Genomic DNA, 21072 nt, shown 5'->3' with positions numbered 1-21072 from the left:
ATACACTCAAATCAAAATAACACTACAAATCTACAATACATGAATCCTAATTCGGCCAAAACCTATATCATCTCAATATGTAAATATTCGAAATAACCCGACTTAAAAAAAAAAAAAAAAGTGTGGATATTAGGGATTGAGTCTGAGTGGGATATTGATTATTGGCACTGAGTTGTTGGTGTTGGTTTCAGAGATTTCACTGAAAAAAATGTGGATGCTAATAATGATCATGTTATTTCTTGTCTTGTTACATTTGTCTTGGTTTTTACTCTTGGGAGTTTCTTTGTGTTGTTTTCTTTGATTTTATTGTTGCGTATGCATTTGGTTTGCTTATTCAAGTAATCAAGTTGATGACCTGCAACCTGAATTTTTCGTACATCTTGTATTCATGTCTCTTACGTTTTACTAGACCGGGCAAAGCGGACAACGGGTTGAGTTCGAGTCGGGTTAATTCGAATCTCTCATTGATTTCGGGTTAATTCGGGTAGAGAAGGGTCTGTTTCGGGTTTCTTGGTCGGGTCTGATACGGATCAAACGGGTCGGATTGTTTCGGGTCAATGAAAAATAGAGAAATAGCCGTTTCAAGTCTTTTCGATTCAATTAGAGTAATATTTTGTTGGGTCATTTTTGGGTTTGGTGGTTTCGGATCGAGTCATTTTCGGGCCGGGTCAGTAAAGTCAAGAAAGCACGGGTCATGGTCGGGTCGGGTCAATTCGGGTTTTCAGGACACTTCGGGTCTCCGGTCAATTTTTTCGGGTCGGACTACTTTTGCCAGGTCTACGTTTTACCCATATAAGAGGGTAAATCTCTCTTCTCTTAAGACGGGAGTATCTGTCTAAAGATTAAAATGAGTTAAATATATCCCTACTTGTATATAAAGGATAATTTTTTTTATTATTTCTTATACATCATTTTTTGTCTCGTATACCATATTTGATTGTTTTAAGTTTAAAATGATATTATCATCTTAAATAAGACACATTGACATATTATTGATTAAGACACATTAGTTGAAATTATGACATGAGCATGTGTTATGATATTATTATATTGTGATTAAGACTTAAGAGTATATATATTAGGTTCATATCTTTTTACGACGTATACTCCTACGTTTGTATATTGTTTTGAACTAAGATATTTACGAGCATCAAATTATTTTAAGTTATTTAATTTATATAAATGTCGGTAGATTAAGGTTAGAGCGAATGGGGTTACAATCGAACATTAAGTTTAAGGGAGGGTTTGACTTGGTTGTTACCCGATAATTGATTATATTTTGTAGTTCATGACCTTTTGGTGAAGAAGTCAAGCCAGATTTCATATGACTTGCTATTTTGAAGTTCATGTCATTCTCTAAAATAAGTCGTTCAACTTCTCATCATCGCTCTTGCGTTAAGACATTGTCTAACTATTTATATCAATATGTTTGAAACTTGAAAGTATCTCCAAAATCATGACAAGTACACTAACAAAGAATGGTAGCCATTTTTATAGGCTTTCATTTACCACTTCCCATCTTGACATGAAAAAAGGTTTCATACTCGCAATAGAAAAAAAAAAGGACGATAGATAACCTTGCTTTAGAAGCCAAGGTAACATTGCACAACGCAGTACTATGAATTCCGATTGATAATTTATCTTTTTTTCTAATATATAAAACTTCGGGTTTTCTATCCTATGCCCACTGGGCATAGGTTAAGAAAGCAAAAATAGAAATATTTAAATATTTTTCTTGGGAAAAAAAATAAAAGTAATTGTATATTACAATTTCCCATAAAGATATCATTAAATTCTTTCTTTTTTTGGCTTTCTTACCCTATGCCCGGTGGGCATAGGTTAGAAAAACCCATAAAACTTATTATCATAATCCATGCATGTTTTTATATAAAGACCAAGGTAATTAATATTGCACTATGTTATTTAGTGCTGGAATTATGATTGATATTTATCTTTTTTTTTTCTAATATAAAACTTACGATTATAATCTATGTATGTTTTTATATGCAGGGAATACTACTTGCTAGCTCGCTCTATCTATCGCGACATCGTCTCAATTATTTGTCTTATTTCTACTAGTTCTTTGTAAAAATGTATATTAATTAGAGAGTAAATTACACATAAATCAATGTAATTAATGCATAAGTTAACTATTTATTTCCTCTTTTAATTATTTAAATACAACTCAATGGGTTATACTCCCTCCTATTCATTCATTTTGTCCCTCTTTCCTTATCGAAGCTAGTCGGATTTTTGTCCCTCTTTCCTTTTTTGGTAACTTTTGTGTGGTCTAAATTTAATTACATGTGGGGTAGAGTGGAATAGAGTGTTTTGTGTGGTCCAAAATCATTTTCTTAATTCTTGTGCAAAATAGAAGGGGGACAAAATGAATGAATAGGAGGGAGTATTTATCATTATCCATTAATTAAATATAAATTAAGACGGACAAAATATTACCGGATCAAGCAGTGACAATACAAACATTCTCGCAATCAAAAATAGTAAAATGAGACAAAAATACAGGGGTATCTATACAAACAACATGCTACATACAACAATCATTATAGTGAGACTGAGCAAAAAGCTGTTGCAAAACTTTGTTTAAAAGCCAAAAAACATGGGCCATTATAATAATAATAAGTTAAATAACAAAGTGACGCCTACAACTCTACAAAACTAGGGCTACAAGATTACTGCATCACCACACGAATGGCTTCCATAATTGGATCTTTCTATACAGACGTTAACATCCAATGAAGTGTATTCTTGACGTATACCGGACTTCGACGGGCCCTAAATTTAGTATATATCTTCGTCTGGTAAGTCTCATGATAAGTAGAGGGTATTAAGTATTAACGGATAAGGTTCAGTCTGAATATCAGAGTTGATATTGTTAATACCGATTAGATATATTTGAATGACAAGTGTGTATTTTAGATATTGTTCCGGGTATAATTTCCGGAGCAGTTATTAGTTACCACCCTTGACTTGTTGAATAATGTCTTGAAATTTGAATCCTTCGCTCCTATCGTCCCACTCGGCCTCTCCCGCAACAATGAACGAATCGAGGGCTTGGGTGTGCCAGCGTACTCACTCCGACGCTCAAGTCGAAACTTAAAGGATTAAGCCGTGTTACTTGGCTAGATGCGTATTGTAGAGAGATAAGGAGATATTACAGGATGAATAGTGTATTTAGGTTATAATTGTGAGATGCTCTCCTCAATGAAGGTTGAGGAGTATTTATAGACTTTCACCTTTTGTCACGTAGTGGCCAAGTGGCCAAGTGGCTAGCAGTGGAAAGATCGATCTACCCTCGCCGAGGGACCTATATGTGCCTAGCGGACAATATTGACTCGCCGCCGAGGGGTCTTGGATATGAGTACGCGGATGTGTGTCCGGGCAGGTTGTCACGCCGAGACCCGTGTGGCAGCCGATGGGATGCATCGGCTAGGCTATCTAAGTCGTTGACTTGTTGTGGATATCTTTGACCTTGCTCGGTGTGTTGACTTGGTCATTGGTGCGAATATGCCCCATCAATTTGCCCCCAGCGTAGTCTATGCCGTGGTATGGGCTCCGATGTACGTTGAGCATGTATTCTGCACAAGTGATTTTTAGAAATTTTTCAGATCGGCTTCTTCTTGTGCATCGGCGTGGCTCTTGCTAGGCCGTGCCGTATACCATATCCCCCCTCCACATGGATGCGTAAAGGGCACTCGATGTGGAAAAGAATGTGACGCTGGCCGTGACCAAGGCCGAGAGTCTTAGGTTGATTTTGATTGCCCCGGCCCGTGCTTCCTAGCTTGGTTGATCGGTGGCGGCGGAGACCGGATACCTAGGAATTTGTTGAGGAAAATGAATAGTTGAAGGGATGTGAACGGACGTGTTGAAGACGCTTGGTCACTGTTGCATTGATTGACGTTTAACTGTTGCGACGATTGACATTCCGTGGTTGCATGCTCGACACGTGTTTGCTCGTTGATTGGCTGTTGCTTCATGGGCTGTGCTTTGATTGGCCCTTTATTATGGGCTTTTTCCCTATAAATAGGGCAGTTTTTCCGCGATTTTGGTCACTAATTTCATTTTCTCAAATTTTCTTCAAAATTTCATCTTGCTAAACTCAAGGGCTTCCTCTTTCTTCCAATCTTCAGAGTCTTTGATCCGGCTAGCACTTTTTCCTTTTAAGGTAAACAAACGAATTTTTCTTTTCTTTGCTAGTAATTTGTTGTGAACATGTCGCCGATGTCGGGGTTAGCACTTCCGCAAGCCGGGGTTCCCCGTCGCGTCTTGACGAGGAGGAGATTTTAGAGGCCATCCCGCTAAGGTTAGGGGGTCCTAGGCCTCCTTCTCCCGTAGATGACCTGCCCCTCCTGGGGGAGTTGGAGGATGAGGATGATGTTGATCACCGTGATGGGGCTCCGTCGATGGTGGGAGGATGACTGTTCGAAGTCATGGCGAGGCTCGCACGACCGGCCTCGACCGTGTTTGGACGAATAAATTCGCTAGTAGTTCCGGAGGGACCCTGTTCGGAGATCATTTCTCCTTCGGTGAGGGGTATAAAATTGTTGTCCCGGAGGAGGGTCGAGTGGTCTGTTGCCCTCCCCCGGGCCATATCGGCGTGTACCTTAAGCATTTGGAGTACGGGCTCCGGTTTCCTTTAAATGAGCATGTTGTGGCCATCATCAGAGCTATGAACCTTGCCGTGGCCCAACTACATCCGTTGGCCATGAGGACGATAATCGGCTTTGTGTGGCTCTGCCTTTTTAAAGGGGAGGTCCCTACGGTCAACCTATTCCGCCGACTTCATAGTCTTCGGCCGTCGATCTCCCGAAAGGTGGGGTGGTACAGCGTCCGGACGGAGCCCCGGATATGTCTCCGTAAACAAGCTTACTTCCCGCAAAGATTGGCGGGGGCGATGGGTGTACGTCCAGTGCCGGAGGACTACCTGTTGCCGAGGTCTTTCCAGGGCCCCGTTCATTTGCGGTGTGAGACCCGGGAAGAGTATAAGAAGTACGTCTCCCGGGGTAGCAAGGTTAAGATGGACGCTTCTTTTGTCCCCCTTACGGCGGATGAGAAGCGGGCAATGCGGCTATTTGATCCGAGGAGGGATGGGCGCCCCACCAGCATTATTCTTCAGACGAGATGCTCGCCGCGTCGGCCTCATACCGCCCTCGGCCGTAGTGGTGAGTAGGGTCGGTGTGAGGCCCACCTCTACTTGTTATGTTCCTGTTTGGAGCTTTCTTACTTCTTTCATATAACTCTTGTTTGATTCCTTGCAGATCGATTTGGTCAGGATCTGTCAGAGAAGGACTTGGAGAGGCTTGGGCTTGATAAGGACGGAAAGGTTCTCACCCGCCATCCTACGGCTGAAGCACGTGATCGCCGACTGTCTCCTAACGAAGTCATGGAAAGACAGACAAAGGCGTTGGATCGAGAGAGACGGCACAAGCACGGGTTCTTGGCAACGTGCCGAGAAGACCAAAGAAGGCGACGTCCAAGTCGGCGGCTGCATCAATGGCAACTCCCTCTTCGACCCCGGTGATCGAAAAGGATCGTGTGGAGGTGATCAACATTTCTGAGGGGGAGGTGACCGTTGCTAAGGTCCCTTCTCCGAAGAAGAGGAAAGACCCACCGTCCGCTTCCACCGTTGCCGTGGAGGAGCACCTTCGCTTGACCCTTGCCTAAGAGGGTTCGAACGGTGCGGATTTAACTTGTGGTTCGGATTTAGCCGGCTCGTTGGGCATTCCTGGTGACAGCTTTCGACGTGTCAATGCACGGTGACATGGATGCTCTCAGAACTTTTTGCGTTCCATCGTCGGAGACCGCCGTCCTCGCCGAACGGCAAGCGGGAAGCACGAGAAGGCGGTTGAGAAAACGGGTGACCAAAGTGTCACCGTGGACTCCTCACCCCAGAAGCTTACCCCTACCAAACTCGTGGCGGAGGGTGAGGAAATATACAAGAAGTTGGGGAGATGGACCGCTGTCGCTTCCCTCATCATGGAGCAAGAAAAGACCACGGCCCAACTCCCTGGGCCGATTGCAAAGCTCAAGTTTGATCTTCTTGCTGCGAGGGGGGAAGCCGGGAAGGCTAAGCCGGATCTCCGTGCCGCCGAGGGGCGTGCGGAAGAAGCCGAGAAGCGCCGAGGGCCGAGAGGGCCAAAGTTGAGGATCTGATGGCGCCACGGCTAAGATGATGGAGGAACGGGACAGGTACAAGGGCGCCTACGACTCTGTGGTTGCCAAGAGGGACGAGTGGGAGGATCGGTTTCGAAGCAAGCGGAGAGGTGCTCGGGGCACGCAGCTATCCTTGCTCGAAAGAGAAGGATATTGAAATGCTTCAGGATGAGGTCCTTCCTAAAATGTGCGTCCGTTCGGGACCAGGCCGAGAAGGCGACAGGGGAGGCGATAAGAAGACTCGTCCCCGAGGGCTCCTTTCCATGGGATAAATTTGATACTCTTTTGGATGAAATGGTCAAGCCGAGGAGACCGCGGCTACGGAGAAGGCTGAGGCGGCGAAGGCGGCTCAGATAGCTGAGGCTAAGGCGGCTTATGATGCGAAAGTGAAGGAGGATGAGAGGCTGAAGTTGCTTGAAGATGCTCGCCTTCAACAAAGCCGCCACCGATGATGCTTGTACTGCGACGCAGGGGAGCATCGAGCATAGGGAGACGGGCGGTCGTCACCGGACTCACCCGGCATCTCGGATAGCTTTAGCTGTTCGGGGGCCAATTATTGAGCCTTCTCTCCCTGCCATCCTTTTGGCGCTTCAATTTCCAAGTCTGTACCTTTTGTTTTTTCGTTTCCTTGCTTTTTGTAAAGCTCGGTAGGTAGAGTTTAGGCAATCCTTATGGGGACGGCCGTCGTTTGTACTCTTCTTGCAGTCATTTTAACAAGGTTTTATCTTTTTGGTCCTCGGCTTGGCGGACTCGATTACGATCCTTTACTTGTCTTCTTGTGTCATTGACTGAGGCGATTTGAATGTACGTCTTAACCGTGTAGACATATTGACCGCTAGATTGGCGTCTCAATTGCACTGTGTATACGTTTCTTTTTAGCGTATCGGCCGACGTGTTCCCCGTCGCTCTCGGTTTTGGCCGAGGTAATCGGGGTTGCGGCTTCGATAGCAATCGCGAATCGTGTAGGCACATTGACCGCTAGATTGGCGTCTCAATTGTGACCGAGTATACATTTCTTTTTAGCGTATCGGCCGACGTGTTCCCCGTCGCTCTCGGTTTTGGCCGAGGTAATCGGGGTTGCGGCTTCGATAGCAATCGCAATCGTGTAGGCACATTGACCGCTAGATTGGCGTCTCAATTGCACCGAGTATACGTTTCTTTTCAGCGTATCGGCCGACGTGTTCCCCGTCGCTCTCGGTTTTGGCCGAGGTAATCGGGGTTGCGGCTTCGATAGCAATCGCAATCGCGTGTAGGCACATTGACCGCTAGATTGGCGTCTCAATTGCACTGAGTATACGTTTCTTTTTAGCGTATCGGCCGCGTGTTCCCGTCGCTCTCGGTTTTGGCCGAGGTAATCGGGGTTGCGGCTTCGATAGCAATCGCAATCGTGTAGGCACATTGACCGCTAGATTGGCGTCTCAATTGACCGAGTATACGTTTCTTTTTAGCGTATCGGCCGACGTGTTCCCCGTCGCTCTCGGTTTTGGCCGAGGTAATCGGGGTTGCGGCTCGAGCGATTTTTCCCTTCGAGTTTCTGTCTAGTGGCAAACCGTGGAGGGGACAGACATTGATGGAGAACTTGGGCGATTCACTTGCTTGTTATCATCGTGCGTTGGGGTGTCCACAATGTGTTCGGACACCTCCGCCGCTACACAAAGTATTTTCTCAAGTTATCGGTGTTCCAATGGCTCATCAGAGGCACACCTCCCATGTCTGTCAGCCGGTATGTACCCGGCCTTATTTCTTCGATCACTTTGTAGGGACCTTCCCAGTTGGCCGTCAGTTTGCCATGAATATTTCCCACAGACGGCGCCAATTGTTCCGGGTATAATTTCCGGAGCAGTTATTAGTTACCACCCTTGACTTGTTGAATAATGTCTTGAGCTGAATCCTTCTTGCTCCTATCGTCCCACTCGGCCTCTCCTGCAACAATGAACGAACCGAGGGCTTGGGTGTGTGCAAGCGTACTCACTCCGACGCTCAAGTCAGTAAACTTAAAGGATTAAGCTGTGTTACTTGGCTAGATGCGTATTGTAGAGAGATAAGGGAGATATTACCAGATGAATAGTGTATTTAGGTTATAATTGTGAGATGCTCTCCTCAATGAAGGTTGAGGAGTATTTATAGACTTTCACCTTTTGTCACGTAGTGGCCAAGTGGCCAAGTGGCCAAGTGGCTGGCTAAGCAGTGGAAAGACCGATCTACCCCTCGGCCGAGGGACCTATGGCAGCCGGCGGACAATATTGACTCGCCGCCGAGGGGTCTTGGATATGAGTACGCGGATGTGTGTCCCTATTTGGCAAAGTTGTCACGCCGAGACCAAGGTGGCAGGCCGATGGGATGCATCGGCTAGGCTATCTAAGTCGTTGACTTGCTGTGGATATCTTTGACCTTGCTCAGTGTGTTGACTTGGTCAGCGGTGCAGAATATGCCCCATCAGATATATTTGGATATGTTTGAGTAGATGTGGTCAATTGCACGGGAATGAGAGTGACTGAGACCAACCCGCCTTTCAGGTCGTCGAAAGCAAAACAGAGCTGGCTCGCTTGAAACCTGATATGCGCACAGACATCCAAGCCGGATTTAGGTCCAAGATCCCTAGCCTGACCCGCCACTTGACTCGCTAAAACCAAAAAGAATTAGACTAGACTCAGACCCGGCAAGCCATAGACCCTCCGAAAAGCCGGTTTAGGGTGGACAAGACATAGACCCTCCTAATGTTTATTAAACCTTTATAAATGTATTTTAATAAGTAGAAAATTTGATATAGTAAATTTTCACCTAAAAAAATAAAAATTGATATAGTAAATGAATGTGTCATAAAAATTACAAAATTTCCTTTGTAGTACACATGATTGGCTAATATTAATAAAATCTTATGATGAAATTAGGTATAGTATAAAATTAATTAAATGAAGGGGACATTAAATTACAGTTGTGATGAATTAAATGCACCTTTTCATCATTTAAGCTATTGCAAAAAATGATGAAATAAATCTACACCAGTATGTCATTACAACATCTTTTCAGCTTACTAGCATTAATTCGTACACTAAAGTTTGACCCATCAAAAGCCACAACAATGAATGAACTTCATACTACTTGAAAGATATCCCCAGCTTTGTGATTAAGACGTAGATATTCATTTTAAAATTAAAATGGGTCAGCTAAAATAGATAGAACAAAAACAGAATGCAGTGATTGACATTAATAAAAAACTTGTCACATCTATGTTAGCGGGATTATTTATCCCATTTAATATTAAAACGAATATATTTGTCTTAAAGATACCTCCTCAAAAATATCATAATGAATCACATACTATATACCACATGAATTGATGAATGCATTGACCTATTCGATCTTCTTTTTCTAGAGCCTCATGCATTGACTCAAGAAATCAGTGATTATTGGGCATTGGTATTCGTGTATAAGATGAGAAAGTTACGGTTTACGATGTAAAAACGATTTTTCTAACAGATCCTCTTAGGGCACATATTTAGAGTAATTTTAAAAGCAGCAACTTAAAATACCATTAGTATGGAAATTTTTCGAGAATAGAATTGGAGAAAATACGAAGTAATGCATAAAGACCGATAAAAGTGCGTGGAATTATAAATCATCTTAATATATTTGATATATGGAGTATCGAATTATTCATTGGTCTCTTTAACATCTCTTAAGTTATACCGGTGCATATCAACGGTTATAACTTACAAGTAAAGGGATACGAGTATTAAACGTATTTCATGCGAAAAACTAACAGATTATGGTAAGATTTCAATGTTGCTTCCCTAGAAAAATAGAAATCACTTTATGACATTTTTGGTAGCACAACAAATACTAAACGATTTTTTTTTTTTGGCAGCCGTAAAAATAATACAAATACTAAAAGATGACACTCAAGAAACAAAAAATGTGGGCACTGCAAGTCTGCAACTCACACTGGCCACTCTCTCATATGAGATTGAGACATCACAACTCCCCAATAAGGCAATAATACAAGTCGACCTCTCAACAAATTCGTCGAGAAGTCAAGAACAAATGTCAATTAAGTTAGCCGATAAATTATTCGTTGACAATAATTATAACTTCAATTCGAGGGATTTGAGTGACATGGTTAAACTTAAAATTACAATCTAGTCACGTCGATGAATTTCCAAAGCGCATGTCTCGGTCCCATGACTCCATAGCCTAACAGTTTAACATGAATACTCTCAAACAAGAAAGTTATACAAATGAACTTTCTTCAATGATTCAACAATAGGAATATTATTTACAGCTTAACAAGATACTCCCTCCCAGTCGTTATAATGTTCCCCTTTGATATGGACACGATACTTAAGGAAAAGTATTAAAATATTAGTAAAAGAGTTGTGTGGGATTAGTGGTAGGAGAGAGGGATGAATTATTAGTAGTTAAATAAAGAATTGTGGGGCCAAAACATAAAGGAAAGTAATAAAATAGGAGTAAAAGAGTTGTGTGGGGTTTGGTGATAGGAGAGAGAAATGAATAAAATAAGAGTAAAAGTTTCTAAAAATAGAAAGGGGAACATTACTTGAATAATCCGTTTTGGGAAAGAGGGAACATTATAGTGACTGGGAGGGAGTATGAAACAAAATGTGGCTACTTACTGGGTAAGCCTCAAATTACAGGACTTGTTGAACTCGGTCTGAGTTGATTCGTCCAATCAAACGGTCCCCAATCCTTAGAAAACTCGGCAACTGTTTGTTTTTGAATCTCCGTTGATTCATACCTCCTGCGACGATACATATCTTCAGCTAGTGACGGAAGCATGCCCCTAATAACATCGAGACCAAAACTACTCTTGAATTGTGTTTCATCGTCGATCACATGGACAAATCCCTTGTCCAGTCCAAACTCGACATGGAAATAAGGGAAGTCTTTGGGGATTGAAACACGCAGTCCCTTCTGGCTTGTGTCGATTAGTTTCTTGGCATTGTGCTGGCTCCATTCTGATTCTGCCTCGTCAATTGCCTGGATGAATAAAAATATGGCATGATTGAGAAAAAATCACAGGAGAAATATGGGTTGGATAAAAAATATGGTTTTTTAACCAAAATTAAAGATATCAGAAAGAATAAGCAGTATGAAAATCTTTCAAGAATTGAGCTTCAGCAGAATATAATTAAGAGACGGTCTTACTAAACCAAGACAATGATACCCTACATGTATGTGAGGGAGGGTACTGAAACTCGAGACTCCGTACCACCCAGTGGAGCTAGCTCATTTTCCATCAAATATAACCATGAGACGGGCTTATACGACACTCCTCCGAAGGGTATTGAGTTAGTGGGGTTTATAGGTATATACTGCATGAAACCGTCTTGCAAAAAACTAATTGGCATGGAATATTTCATTTACAGGCTAACTCCCCCAATGATTTAGCCACTGAGAGAGAAGTGAGAACTAAGATCAACTATTCATAGAATACAATTCCAGTAATAGCAGAAAACTGACCTTTTTAAAATACAGAGGTCCGTCTTTTGCAATATCCTGTGGCAAAGGAATGCATTCAATCAAACAGTGGCGGCGTTGTTGGGACAACCTCAGAACTGTTTCTAAAAATATCATTTCTTTGCCTTGCTTTGCAAACATCATAATGAGGCATTTCTTGAAGTTGCGAAGTTCTTCCCAAACGTAATCATCCACCATTCTAGTCGCCAGTTCATGCTGTTGATATGAACATAAGATGACGTTAAAAGTCTTAGTCAAATAGGCAATAGCTATTTTTAAACAATTAAGGTATCAGAAACACAGTACTTAAAGAGGACCAAATGATACCACATTGCCACTTCTCACTATTTGAGGTTGTCGGTGCGCGATAAATCAGTCTTGGGCGGAAATCAGAAATTCGTTAAAAATGTTTTAATACCTGTTATTTGGGGCTGAAATCAAATGGGGTAACTACTGAATCAACCCCTAACACGTGGTTGGAAAACCGGGAGAAAAAGAAACACAAACCGGTACGGCCTCACGAACGGCTCAAATTGAAGTGTATAGTTTTCGGGATTTCAGGGTCTGGGAACAAAAGTGTTTGTAAATGACAAGGACGATTTCTCGAGTTTGTGTAAGCGACCTCACAAATTTGAGAAAGAATAGTGGACATTTGAGGCTGCCAAGTTCTTAGTAATGAGATTGAGAGATACCCAAAGACCAAGTACACAAATTGTCATAGAGGACATATAACTGTAAAAGTCCGATAAAATGTCTCATACATGTAGTTTTATTTTGAAACCTGATCTACGATGATGGAACATATTTAAGTTGTGAGTCTTGTGACTTATCTTAGACTTATAAATGGTAGTCCTAATTATAAAAATCAAGTCAGAATAGAAGCAATCCGGTTTCATGCTGAGATTGTCCCATAGGAAAGTGGCTGGCTTACTGCCCAGAGAATAATAACCCAAGTAAAAGGAAAATCTAACATAAGAAAGTAATATAGAGAGTTACCTGCATTGTCACTATACAGCAATGGCCAGGGGCAACTGGTGTGAATTGTGGTAGCATGAGGTAAGTCAAGTTAGCTATAGCGACAACGAGATGTTCAGATCGCTGACGGTTCTCAAAACAGAAATGACATCGATCCTGCTGGGTAACTATGCTCTTCCCCGGAGTCTTCCCATCACCTTGTTTCCTCTTCTTCTTGCATGATTCTCCATCATACTCGTATTCGTCATCAGCTTGAGTAGACATACTATAATGCTTATTCTTCATTATAGCTTGAGCCAAGTGAATGTCACTATCATCTTCCTTCCCCTTTTGCTGCAAACTTTTATCTTGTGCAGCATATCTGAAAGATTAAACAATAATGTAGTGATCATGAGGAGTATGCTCAGGGGCGAGGGAACGTCACACATGTCAACCTGTTCATGAACAGGCAGTATGACTTATTACAATTTGAGGATGACTACAATCACCACAAGGCGTTCAGGCACCACATTCCATTAGAATGGGGATGGTAAATAAGTAAAAGCAGAGAATAGAGAGTAGAAAATTGCGAAAATACCTGCTAGAACTGACGTCATTTCTAAGCTTTGCCATTCTCTCACACGCATTTTGGTTGACTTTAATGTTTTCGGCTTCTTTCTGGAGAAGAAAGCTCAAGTTAGTGAAAATATTGAAAAGCAATGATATGATGATACCTATGTCTATGTTTATATAATTCCGGTAAAGTTTTACTAAAGCATTAACACCCAGATGAGGTCCTTCTGCTACCTTTAAACTAAATAATAATCAATGCAAAAGCTTCCTCGGCTATTTGGCGTGTCCCAAAATAATCGCTTATACTTTTCTCATCAAGGAACATCAAACACTCAAAATTTACGGCCTAATCAGGATAGTAGCAGTATAAATCATATAAGTTTGGGTGCATCTTGTTTGGGAAGATAAATACAACAGTCTACAAAATTTCTTTGGGGATTCTCTTAGGGACAGGCGGCTAAGTAGCAGATGCTATATAAGAAAAGACAGATGCTGTATAAGAAAAGATAAGAGAGCGAAAATATCTCACCAATAGTCGATCGGCCTCCTCATGTTTGCCTTTCAATCGCAGTTGCATAGCCTTTGCTGCAATCTGATTAGCGCTCAAAGGTTGCTCACGGTCGCTGGATTTCTCCACCGTCAAGCCCCAGTCTGCCTTCTGGGTTTCTTCGCAATTCACCACATCTTGGGCGCTACATTCAACTTCATTTTGCTGCATCATGACCTTGCTAACAAAATTATCATCATTAGCAAACTTATTTACGCTGGAAATGGGACTTGATACGAGTGGAGTATCCTTTGGCACCCTCATTTCAGGTTTCTGAGCAAACATCTTTCAGATATTCGCGTCCTGTGACCTGCAAAATGAAATCATCAACATTGCAGAATCAGGAGGCTTATCAATTTAATTAATGAAACCATATCAAGTGTGCAGACTTAAAATTTAACTTATTACATTCCTAGTCCGCCCCTAAAATTTTCCCGCCACTAAATACAAATCCTGGTTCTGCGGTTCTGCCACAGCCTAAGAAGCTTATCCATTGAGCTTACGGGAAAATATAGCAAGAATTTCAATGAAATAGAAATCAAGCATTCAAGCTTAGATGATCATAAAATTGAACATTCGAATTATTCACACTGAATAACATTCTAAACTATCAGCTCATTAATCATTACGATTCTCGTATATAAACTACATAATTCATAATTCTCGAACATCAGCTCATTAAATCCTAAATCAAACATAAACACGAACACGAATCCACAAAATCCCAACCCTAACCCTAACCCCCAATCTCAATTCAAACAAAATTAATCATAAAACTAACAAATCAAACTCAAAATTTTCGCACATAAACTTTCATAATTGATCCTCATCACCATATTATTCAACAATCAACATTATCAGCTCATTAAACCCTAAAAATCATCCAATCAAACATATAAATCAACAAAAATTCACAAAAGCCTAACCCTAACCCTAACCCTAACCCTAACCCCCAATCTCAATCTAAACCAAAATCAATAACAAAAATACAAATCAAACACAGAATTTACCTTATTATGCATAAGAATGAAAGTTGTTGGAGTATAAATCCACTTGTGAGTACCACATCCGTGAAAAAGAGAGAGATTGTCTATCTTATAAGGCCTAGCCAATTGGTTTTGGGAGATAAGAAAGAGCGTTTTTGGCATGAGTTAGACTTCTCTCCACCGCGTAGCGGTGCACTCCATCTCGTGTTTATTATGGTATCAGAGCCCATGGTTATGTGCCAAAGTTAGTTGCTCAAAAAAGTGGGCCTGAGGCAAGGGGCTACTCCCTCTATGCCAATTGGTTTTAGAGTGAAACCCTCTTAGGCCTACGTTGTGGACTCTTTCTCCTCCGTTTGGGTGCGGCCCAGGCCCGTTGTTGAATTTAACAAAAGTTAAAACTAAAGATTAAAAAAACGTACCAGAAATTAGGTTAGCTAGAAATTGGGGAAGAAATCTCACGATTTTAAAAAAAAGCGCGGGAATAAATTTATGATGGTTGAAGTACGATCCCCAGTCCAAAGTGACCGTTTCATACTTTCATGCACCCAACTGAAATTTTTGTGCCCAAGGACTCTAGGAGAGCAGGAACCTCAAGGAGTCAAGGGGTGGTCAAACTTTCGGACCGCCCAATCCAGCCCCGCGGATCCATTTTAATCCGGTTTGTGTGACACGTTAAAGACTTAAATCCATGTCCGACCCATAATAATTTAGTACGGACATGGCCCAACAAATCTAACCTGGACCGCCCTAAACCCACCATAATTTGATATTAGTTCGAAATTAACTTAACCACCCAACCCATCCGCCAAAACCCGCCCTCGACCCGGTCCGGGACGGTTCCAAATTCACCTTCGCGGGCCCGGTCCGACCCGTGTTGACCCCCTCTTGCACCGGGCTGGTTTTGGGCCCACTCTCAGGTAGTCGGGCCTACCTGAATGTTTGACCACACCCTACATCATACCACGTCTTAAAATTCATTTAACGACATTTATCCGAGCATTTGAAAAAATTTCGAGCTATATATAGAAGTTTAGCATGACTAGGGGTTATAAGAAGCCGAGTTAACCAAGATCTTGGCCTTTCCCAACTTGTGATCATGAAATAAAATTCGAGCTTGTACCCAGGTTTGAACAAAATGAACTCATTTCCATACTCGTGAGCTTTTAGCCAAAGCTCTCGAGAGAGAAAGAGATTTTTCTTTTTAAAATAGTGCTAAATAAAGAAACATTAAGCAAAATTTGTCGAAACTATTTAGATGGTATCCATGTCATATTAGGTCATACAAAGGCAATGAAAGTATGAAATGGATAAAGCCAACACTACAAATGCCTATTTTATAACCAAACCTGATAAACTTTAATACTCCCTTCTATTCAATAGATTATTTATGTATTTCTGTTTTTTCATGTTTAATAGAAATAGATTCTTTATATATATATATTTTGGCTAATTTGCTTAACATAATGCATGAGGAGGGACGGGTGTTATGAGGTCTGTCGTGGATGAGACAACAAACGTGGGAACCTCATATTGCAGAGGCAGTGGCTGTTCATGATGGGCTAGAGGAAGCGAAGAATAGAGGGCACGCAAATGTTCTCATCGAGAGTGATTGCATTCATGTCATCGAGGCACTGAAGATGAAGAAAAAAGGACGGAGCATCTTCCACCAAGTCTTAGACGATATTTTAGCTCTTTGTTGTAATTTGAATACTGTCATATGGTCGTTTACGCGTAGGATTAATAATTCTGTGGCACACGCTCTTGCGCACGTGGAGCCTCGAGTCTTTGGTAGGTGTGTGTGGTCGGACCAACTACCTCCGATTGCATCCGATGCTATCCGTTTTGATTCGTTATTAATATAAGTTAACCTTCGGGTTTTTTCTCAAAAAAAGAAAAATCGCAGTAAAAACAAATGTAAACCCTTAAATAAAAGTAAGAGACTAGCTACAACACAAACAAAAACTGAATTTTAATTTTCTAAGCAAGTAAACCATATGAGAATCGAAAATAAACTTAAGATAATTACTGACAACAAAAAATCTAAATTGACATAACGGCGTAAAAGAGAAAAGTCGAAGTTAGTAGAACCCCTAAAATACCACATTCTTTGGTGTTTCTTCGCAAAACATCATTTAAATTACACGCATTGGCGATGGCTATGATCCCACGGCCATGCAAGTATGCAACGACACCGTCGTTGGCATTTTTTCAAAAGCGTACACTATTGATAACATAATACTAAAAGGAGGCCATTAAACGAGATTGGTCAGTGTTTATTTACATGCAAAAACTATACATGGTCGCTTGGCAGCTTAAGACAAGGGAGTACCTTACACATAACTAAGTTAGGCAGCTTAAGACAACACCGAGCTAGTTTATTACTAAACAAGCCAAGCTAAACCCACATATCCCTCTTTTTTTTAGAAGACCAACTACAAGAGTCCGGCAAGGGGGCTTACCTAAATCTATGAAATAGGAGTTTCCTAATGAGATCGTTACATGTGATCCCGTCTTCGTCATAACCCATGTGCCATGTCGATTATGAAAGTGAATGAATGGCAGGAATACGAAATAAACTTTGATCATAAATAGAGTCGAATGCCCTTCCTAAAATAGAAATAGGCAAGAACCAGTGCCCAGTGGTGGAGCTAGGGGGAGCTAGCAGGTGCGGTCACCCCCCTGGCGGATGAAATTTTCGAAGTTTTTAGTTAAATTTTTTGAAATTTTTTCGGGGTGCCTTATGAAATTAGTCGTTTTTTTCCTAAAATTTTTTTTCGCCCCTAAGTTCAAACCTTTCCGCCACCTGGCAAAACAACATATTCAAAACAAAGGATAGATAATGCAATACCCTTATTACTCTTTACTCTTTCTTCTACACCTCAAACAGGTGATATCATGGCTATGTCCTTATGCATCTTGATCTTTTATCAAATGATCCCGCACAAACATTAACGTGTGCATGGATAATATAAGAACGACCTTGGAGAATATGTCTTAATTCCCATAATTTTAATTCATCCATTGTTCCCATCTAATCGTATTCGTTCTTTTACGTAATTAAATTAAGAAATAATCACCAGGAATGCAATGACCAAAAATAAAGAAACAATAATCAACAAATGGTTGGACATAACCAAACCTGACCTAAGATTGTAGACGCTAACCTTGAAGCTTTAAATCAACATAATGGCTTTGGCTCTATTGCTTTAACTTCAACTCGTTTTGCATCGTAATCACAAATAGGAGTATTATAATTTATAACCAGAGAAAGGTAATTAAGATTAGGGTAATGATAAATACAACCCAGAGGATTGTATTTAAGAAGCCAAAAAAGGAAATAAATTCTTAATATATGCATTAATTGTATTGGTTAATGTGTAATTTAGTTCTTAATTTCTAAATTAATACCCAAATTAGAAGCTATTTAATGCTTACATACAACCCACTGGGTTGTATTTAAGAAACCAAAAAAGGAATAAATTCTTAATATATGCATTAATCGAGTTAGTGAATTAAATTAGAAGGCGAAATGAGTAGGAGATAATGAGTATCGACACAAAAATGGTTAACAAAGTGGCCAGTGAACTACGATCCCCCAATCATAAACCCAAATTGAGTGGGACCAATTGAGAAAGCACCCCAATATCGGAATTAGTGTATCTTGTTTTAGACGGGCCTTTTTGGTCTGAAATAATAAGACGGGATTTTGTAACCATTTTACAATTAAATGTAACCACTATTGAAAAACCAGTTAGCATAAGTTGTAACGCTGCCTATACCATTGTGGTTACATTTAATTATAAAATTGTCACATATGCCCGTCTGAAAAATAAGACGAAAAGTGTCTGTTTGAAACAAGAGTTTGTTTATCGGAATATTTTCCCCACCGGAAATTTCTCCTTTAGGCTTAATTGTGAGTTGAACCAGAAATATAGCCTATACAACCTCTAACTCTTAGGGGGCGTTTGGTTCAAACATTAAGTATGGAATGGAATGGATTCTAACTCAAAGGAGGTATGGAGTTAGAACCCCATACATGTTTAAAGTTGTTTGGTTCAATCCGGGAATGAGAATAATAATGTGTTGGGTGGAATGGAGTTGGAACCTTGGGGAGAAAGATGGATATGAGATTCCAAGGGGTTGGAATGGAGTTAGAATCCATCAGGTATCTAACTCCATTCCAAAATGCTCCAACCAAACATTGGAATGGCTTGAATCCATTCCAATCCATCCAACCAAACACCCCCTTAATTAACTGTAGTAATATATGACTGTTGCATGCACTTACCTTCTATTGTTGATGTAAGTGTTGAAATTTATAGATGAGAGGGGTTATAAATTACTATACATGTTTGTGGATAGAGAATGTGAGAAAAGAAAAAGTTTAGTTGGCCATGATATGAACTTTGAAGAGGTTTATTTGTTGTTGGTAGAAGGTTTGTAGGTAAAAATTGTTTGTATATTATCTAATGTGGCATGAGAAAAAATCTCTTAAAGATTCATCTATTGCTAATGCCCTTACGAGAGTCATGATATTCACCTTATTAGAAATCTAGATACATAGCCTTCATCCAATAAATAAAAACAATAAATATGAAAATCCTTCATTTACTATAAAATTACTACATGGAAAAGAAGTAGTGTAACTATCTTCGTCTTTAACTCTTCCACTACAATCACCTCTTCACCTCCTTATCATTGGGATTTTAGACTAAGTCTATCCAGGTCTTAAACTAAGTCTTGATAGAGTCTGAAGCTCATATTTCCGGTTTAAAATCGCTGAAAGGTACACTTTAAGTACTATATTTTCTTGGTCTAGAAAATGATTTGCTCCCTATACTTAAAACTTAATTTAACCTTAATGCTTTGGTAAAGTATATGTAAAATTGCCATTTTATGAACATGATATAAATTTCAATTTGGTTTATAACCTCAATGTTGTAGCTTTATTGGATTGTAAAATTCAATCCCCTAACTATGTTAATTGTTGAGCAAGTTTGTGGGAAAGATTTACCTCATATTCGCATAACGTTTTTGGTTTTGGTGAGCCCTCTCTTATTTGTTAGTTTTCCGTTGGCGCTGCTTAAGGTATCACTCACTCTCTATTATATATACGTATTTCTCCAATTGTTTAATTTGATAGACTTAACTATGTCAAATAGGTGTAGAATAAACTTTTAATAAAATGACATTTTGCTAAACTGGTACATGTAGTTTATACACTTGGGGAAAATCTGAATACCTTTCAACATATAGATGGTTGAAAGATTGCTTATACACTTTTATGTCAAATAGGTGAATCGGTCTGAAGTCACTCTAAAATTTCACGGTATAAGCAATATGATTTACGCAAACAAGGCCCAAGTTTAACAAAATAAGAAAAAGAGAAATACACGATTATTAGGTGGACATAGGAATAAGTTTTAAAAGTGATTCACACAATAAGGCCTAAGATTCATGATAACTACGTTATTTACGTGCTTCCCATGCCTAAAACCCTTCACTTATAGCTCGCTTGTATGCATATTATGTGCATATTCATGTTTTACTCGCACTTAATGCTCAAAACCCGCCAGTTAGGTATTTGGTTCGGTTTTACTTGTTTTGGTTGCCTTTGAAGGAAGTATGGAGGCCTAGCCAACATTACACCAACTTAGGAGAGGCCTACAAGCAAACCACATGACCCGTGACCCAACAAATGAAGGAATAAAGACCCAAAATGCAGAAAAACAAAGTCTAACGTGGATCTTGGAAGCAAAGTGCGCATCTCATTGAGGGAATAAGGAACCGTGCCAATCTCACCGTGCCTTCCTCATGTCACTGGTGCGCACCGTCATCAGGGAAGGTGTGACTGTGCCTTCCCAACCGTGCCTTGCTCATCTCAACATTGTTCAACTCTAGTTTTGCGAGCATCTTCTACTAGCTTAAACGACTTTGTTTTATTCGTTTTACGTGTTTTGTAACCTACTATATAAGCATAAACTCCATAGATTTACTTTATCTACCTTCATACAACAACATTTTAGTAAGAGAAATACATTTCCTCTTTGTAATTTGTGACCAATTCTTCATTAATTACAAAGATTTAAGCTTTCTTCCATCCTTTTTGTTCATTGTTCTTACTTATTTTCCTTTCGCTTTCTTTCCTTTTTGTCATTTGTTTACATAGTAGTTAGTTCAAAGGTTGAATATTTGTTTGGTTCTTCATAAAGTTCCTCTTTTATGCTTAGTTGATGTTAGAATTTAGTTTAATTAGTACTCCATTATCTTTACTTTGTTAATTGCATGTTAATTAGTAGAAACTCCAACTTCACTATGTTTAATTTTAAAGTTTCAATGTTTATCAATTGTCTAGTTTTAATT

At 40.3% G+C, this 21072-nt stretch overlaps 1 protein-coding gene across 5 annotated transcripts; it reads right to left on the bottom strand.

The window, feature by feature from the left end:
* Positions 1-10218: 10218 nt before the first annotated feature.
* Positions 10219-15275, bottom strand: LOC141598680 (uncharacterized). Of its 5 annotated transcripts, XM_074418407.1 has the most exons (7): positions 15129-15275; positions 13706-14033; positions 13202-13281; positions 12646-12985; positions 11653-11865; positions 10806-11169; positions 10219-10365 (listed from the first exon to the last, which is right to left on the bottom strand). In XM_074418407.1, the coding sequence occupies exons 2-6, from the start codon at positions 14006-14008 to the stop codon at positions 10816-10818; spliced, it is 1290 nt and encodes a 429-aa protein (XP_074274508.1). In that variant the 5' UTR covers positions 14009-14033; positions 15129-15275; the 3' UTR covers positions 10219-10365; positions 10806-10815. The 5 variants fall into 5 exon arrangements, with proteins under 5 accessions (XP_074274508.1, XP_074274506.1, XP_074274509.1 ...); XM_074418405.1 differs by having other exon boundaries at positions 10219-11169; XM_074418408.1 differs by having other exon boundaries at positions 10219-11169; positions 13706-13904.
* Positions 15276-21072: the final 5797 nt, after the last annotated feature.

The sequence above is a fragment of the Silene latifolia genome, chromosome 9, assembly GCF_048544455.1.
Source record: "Silene latifolia isolate original U9 population chromosome 9, ASM4854445v1, whole genome shotgun sequence".
NCBI lineage: Eukaryota > Viridiplantae > Streptophyta > Magnoliopsida > Caryophyllales > Caryophyllaceae > Silene > Silene latifolia.
Note: the sequence above shows the minus strand (reverse complement) of the source record. Positions and strands in the feature narration are given on the sequence as shown.

Bases quoted from the DNA above. Each gene is read 5' to 3' on its own strand.
- LOC141598680 (XM_074418405.1), bottom strand. From the start codon at position 14,008: ATGTTTGCTCAGAAACCTGAAATGAGGGTGCCAAAGGATACTCCACTC. The intron at 12,986-13,201 runs GTATTTTCGCAA...TTAATCTTTCAG, and splicing joins AATGACGTCAGTTCTAGCAG to ATATGCTGCACAAGATAAAA. The intron at 11,866-12,645 runs GTAACTCTCTAT...TCATATCAACAG, and splicing joins GCTGTATAGTGACAATGCAG to CATGAACTGGCGACTAGAAT.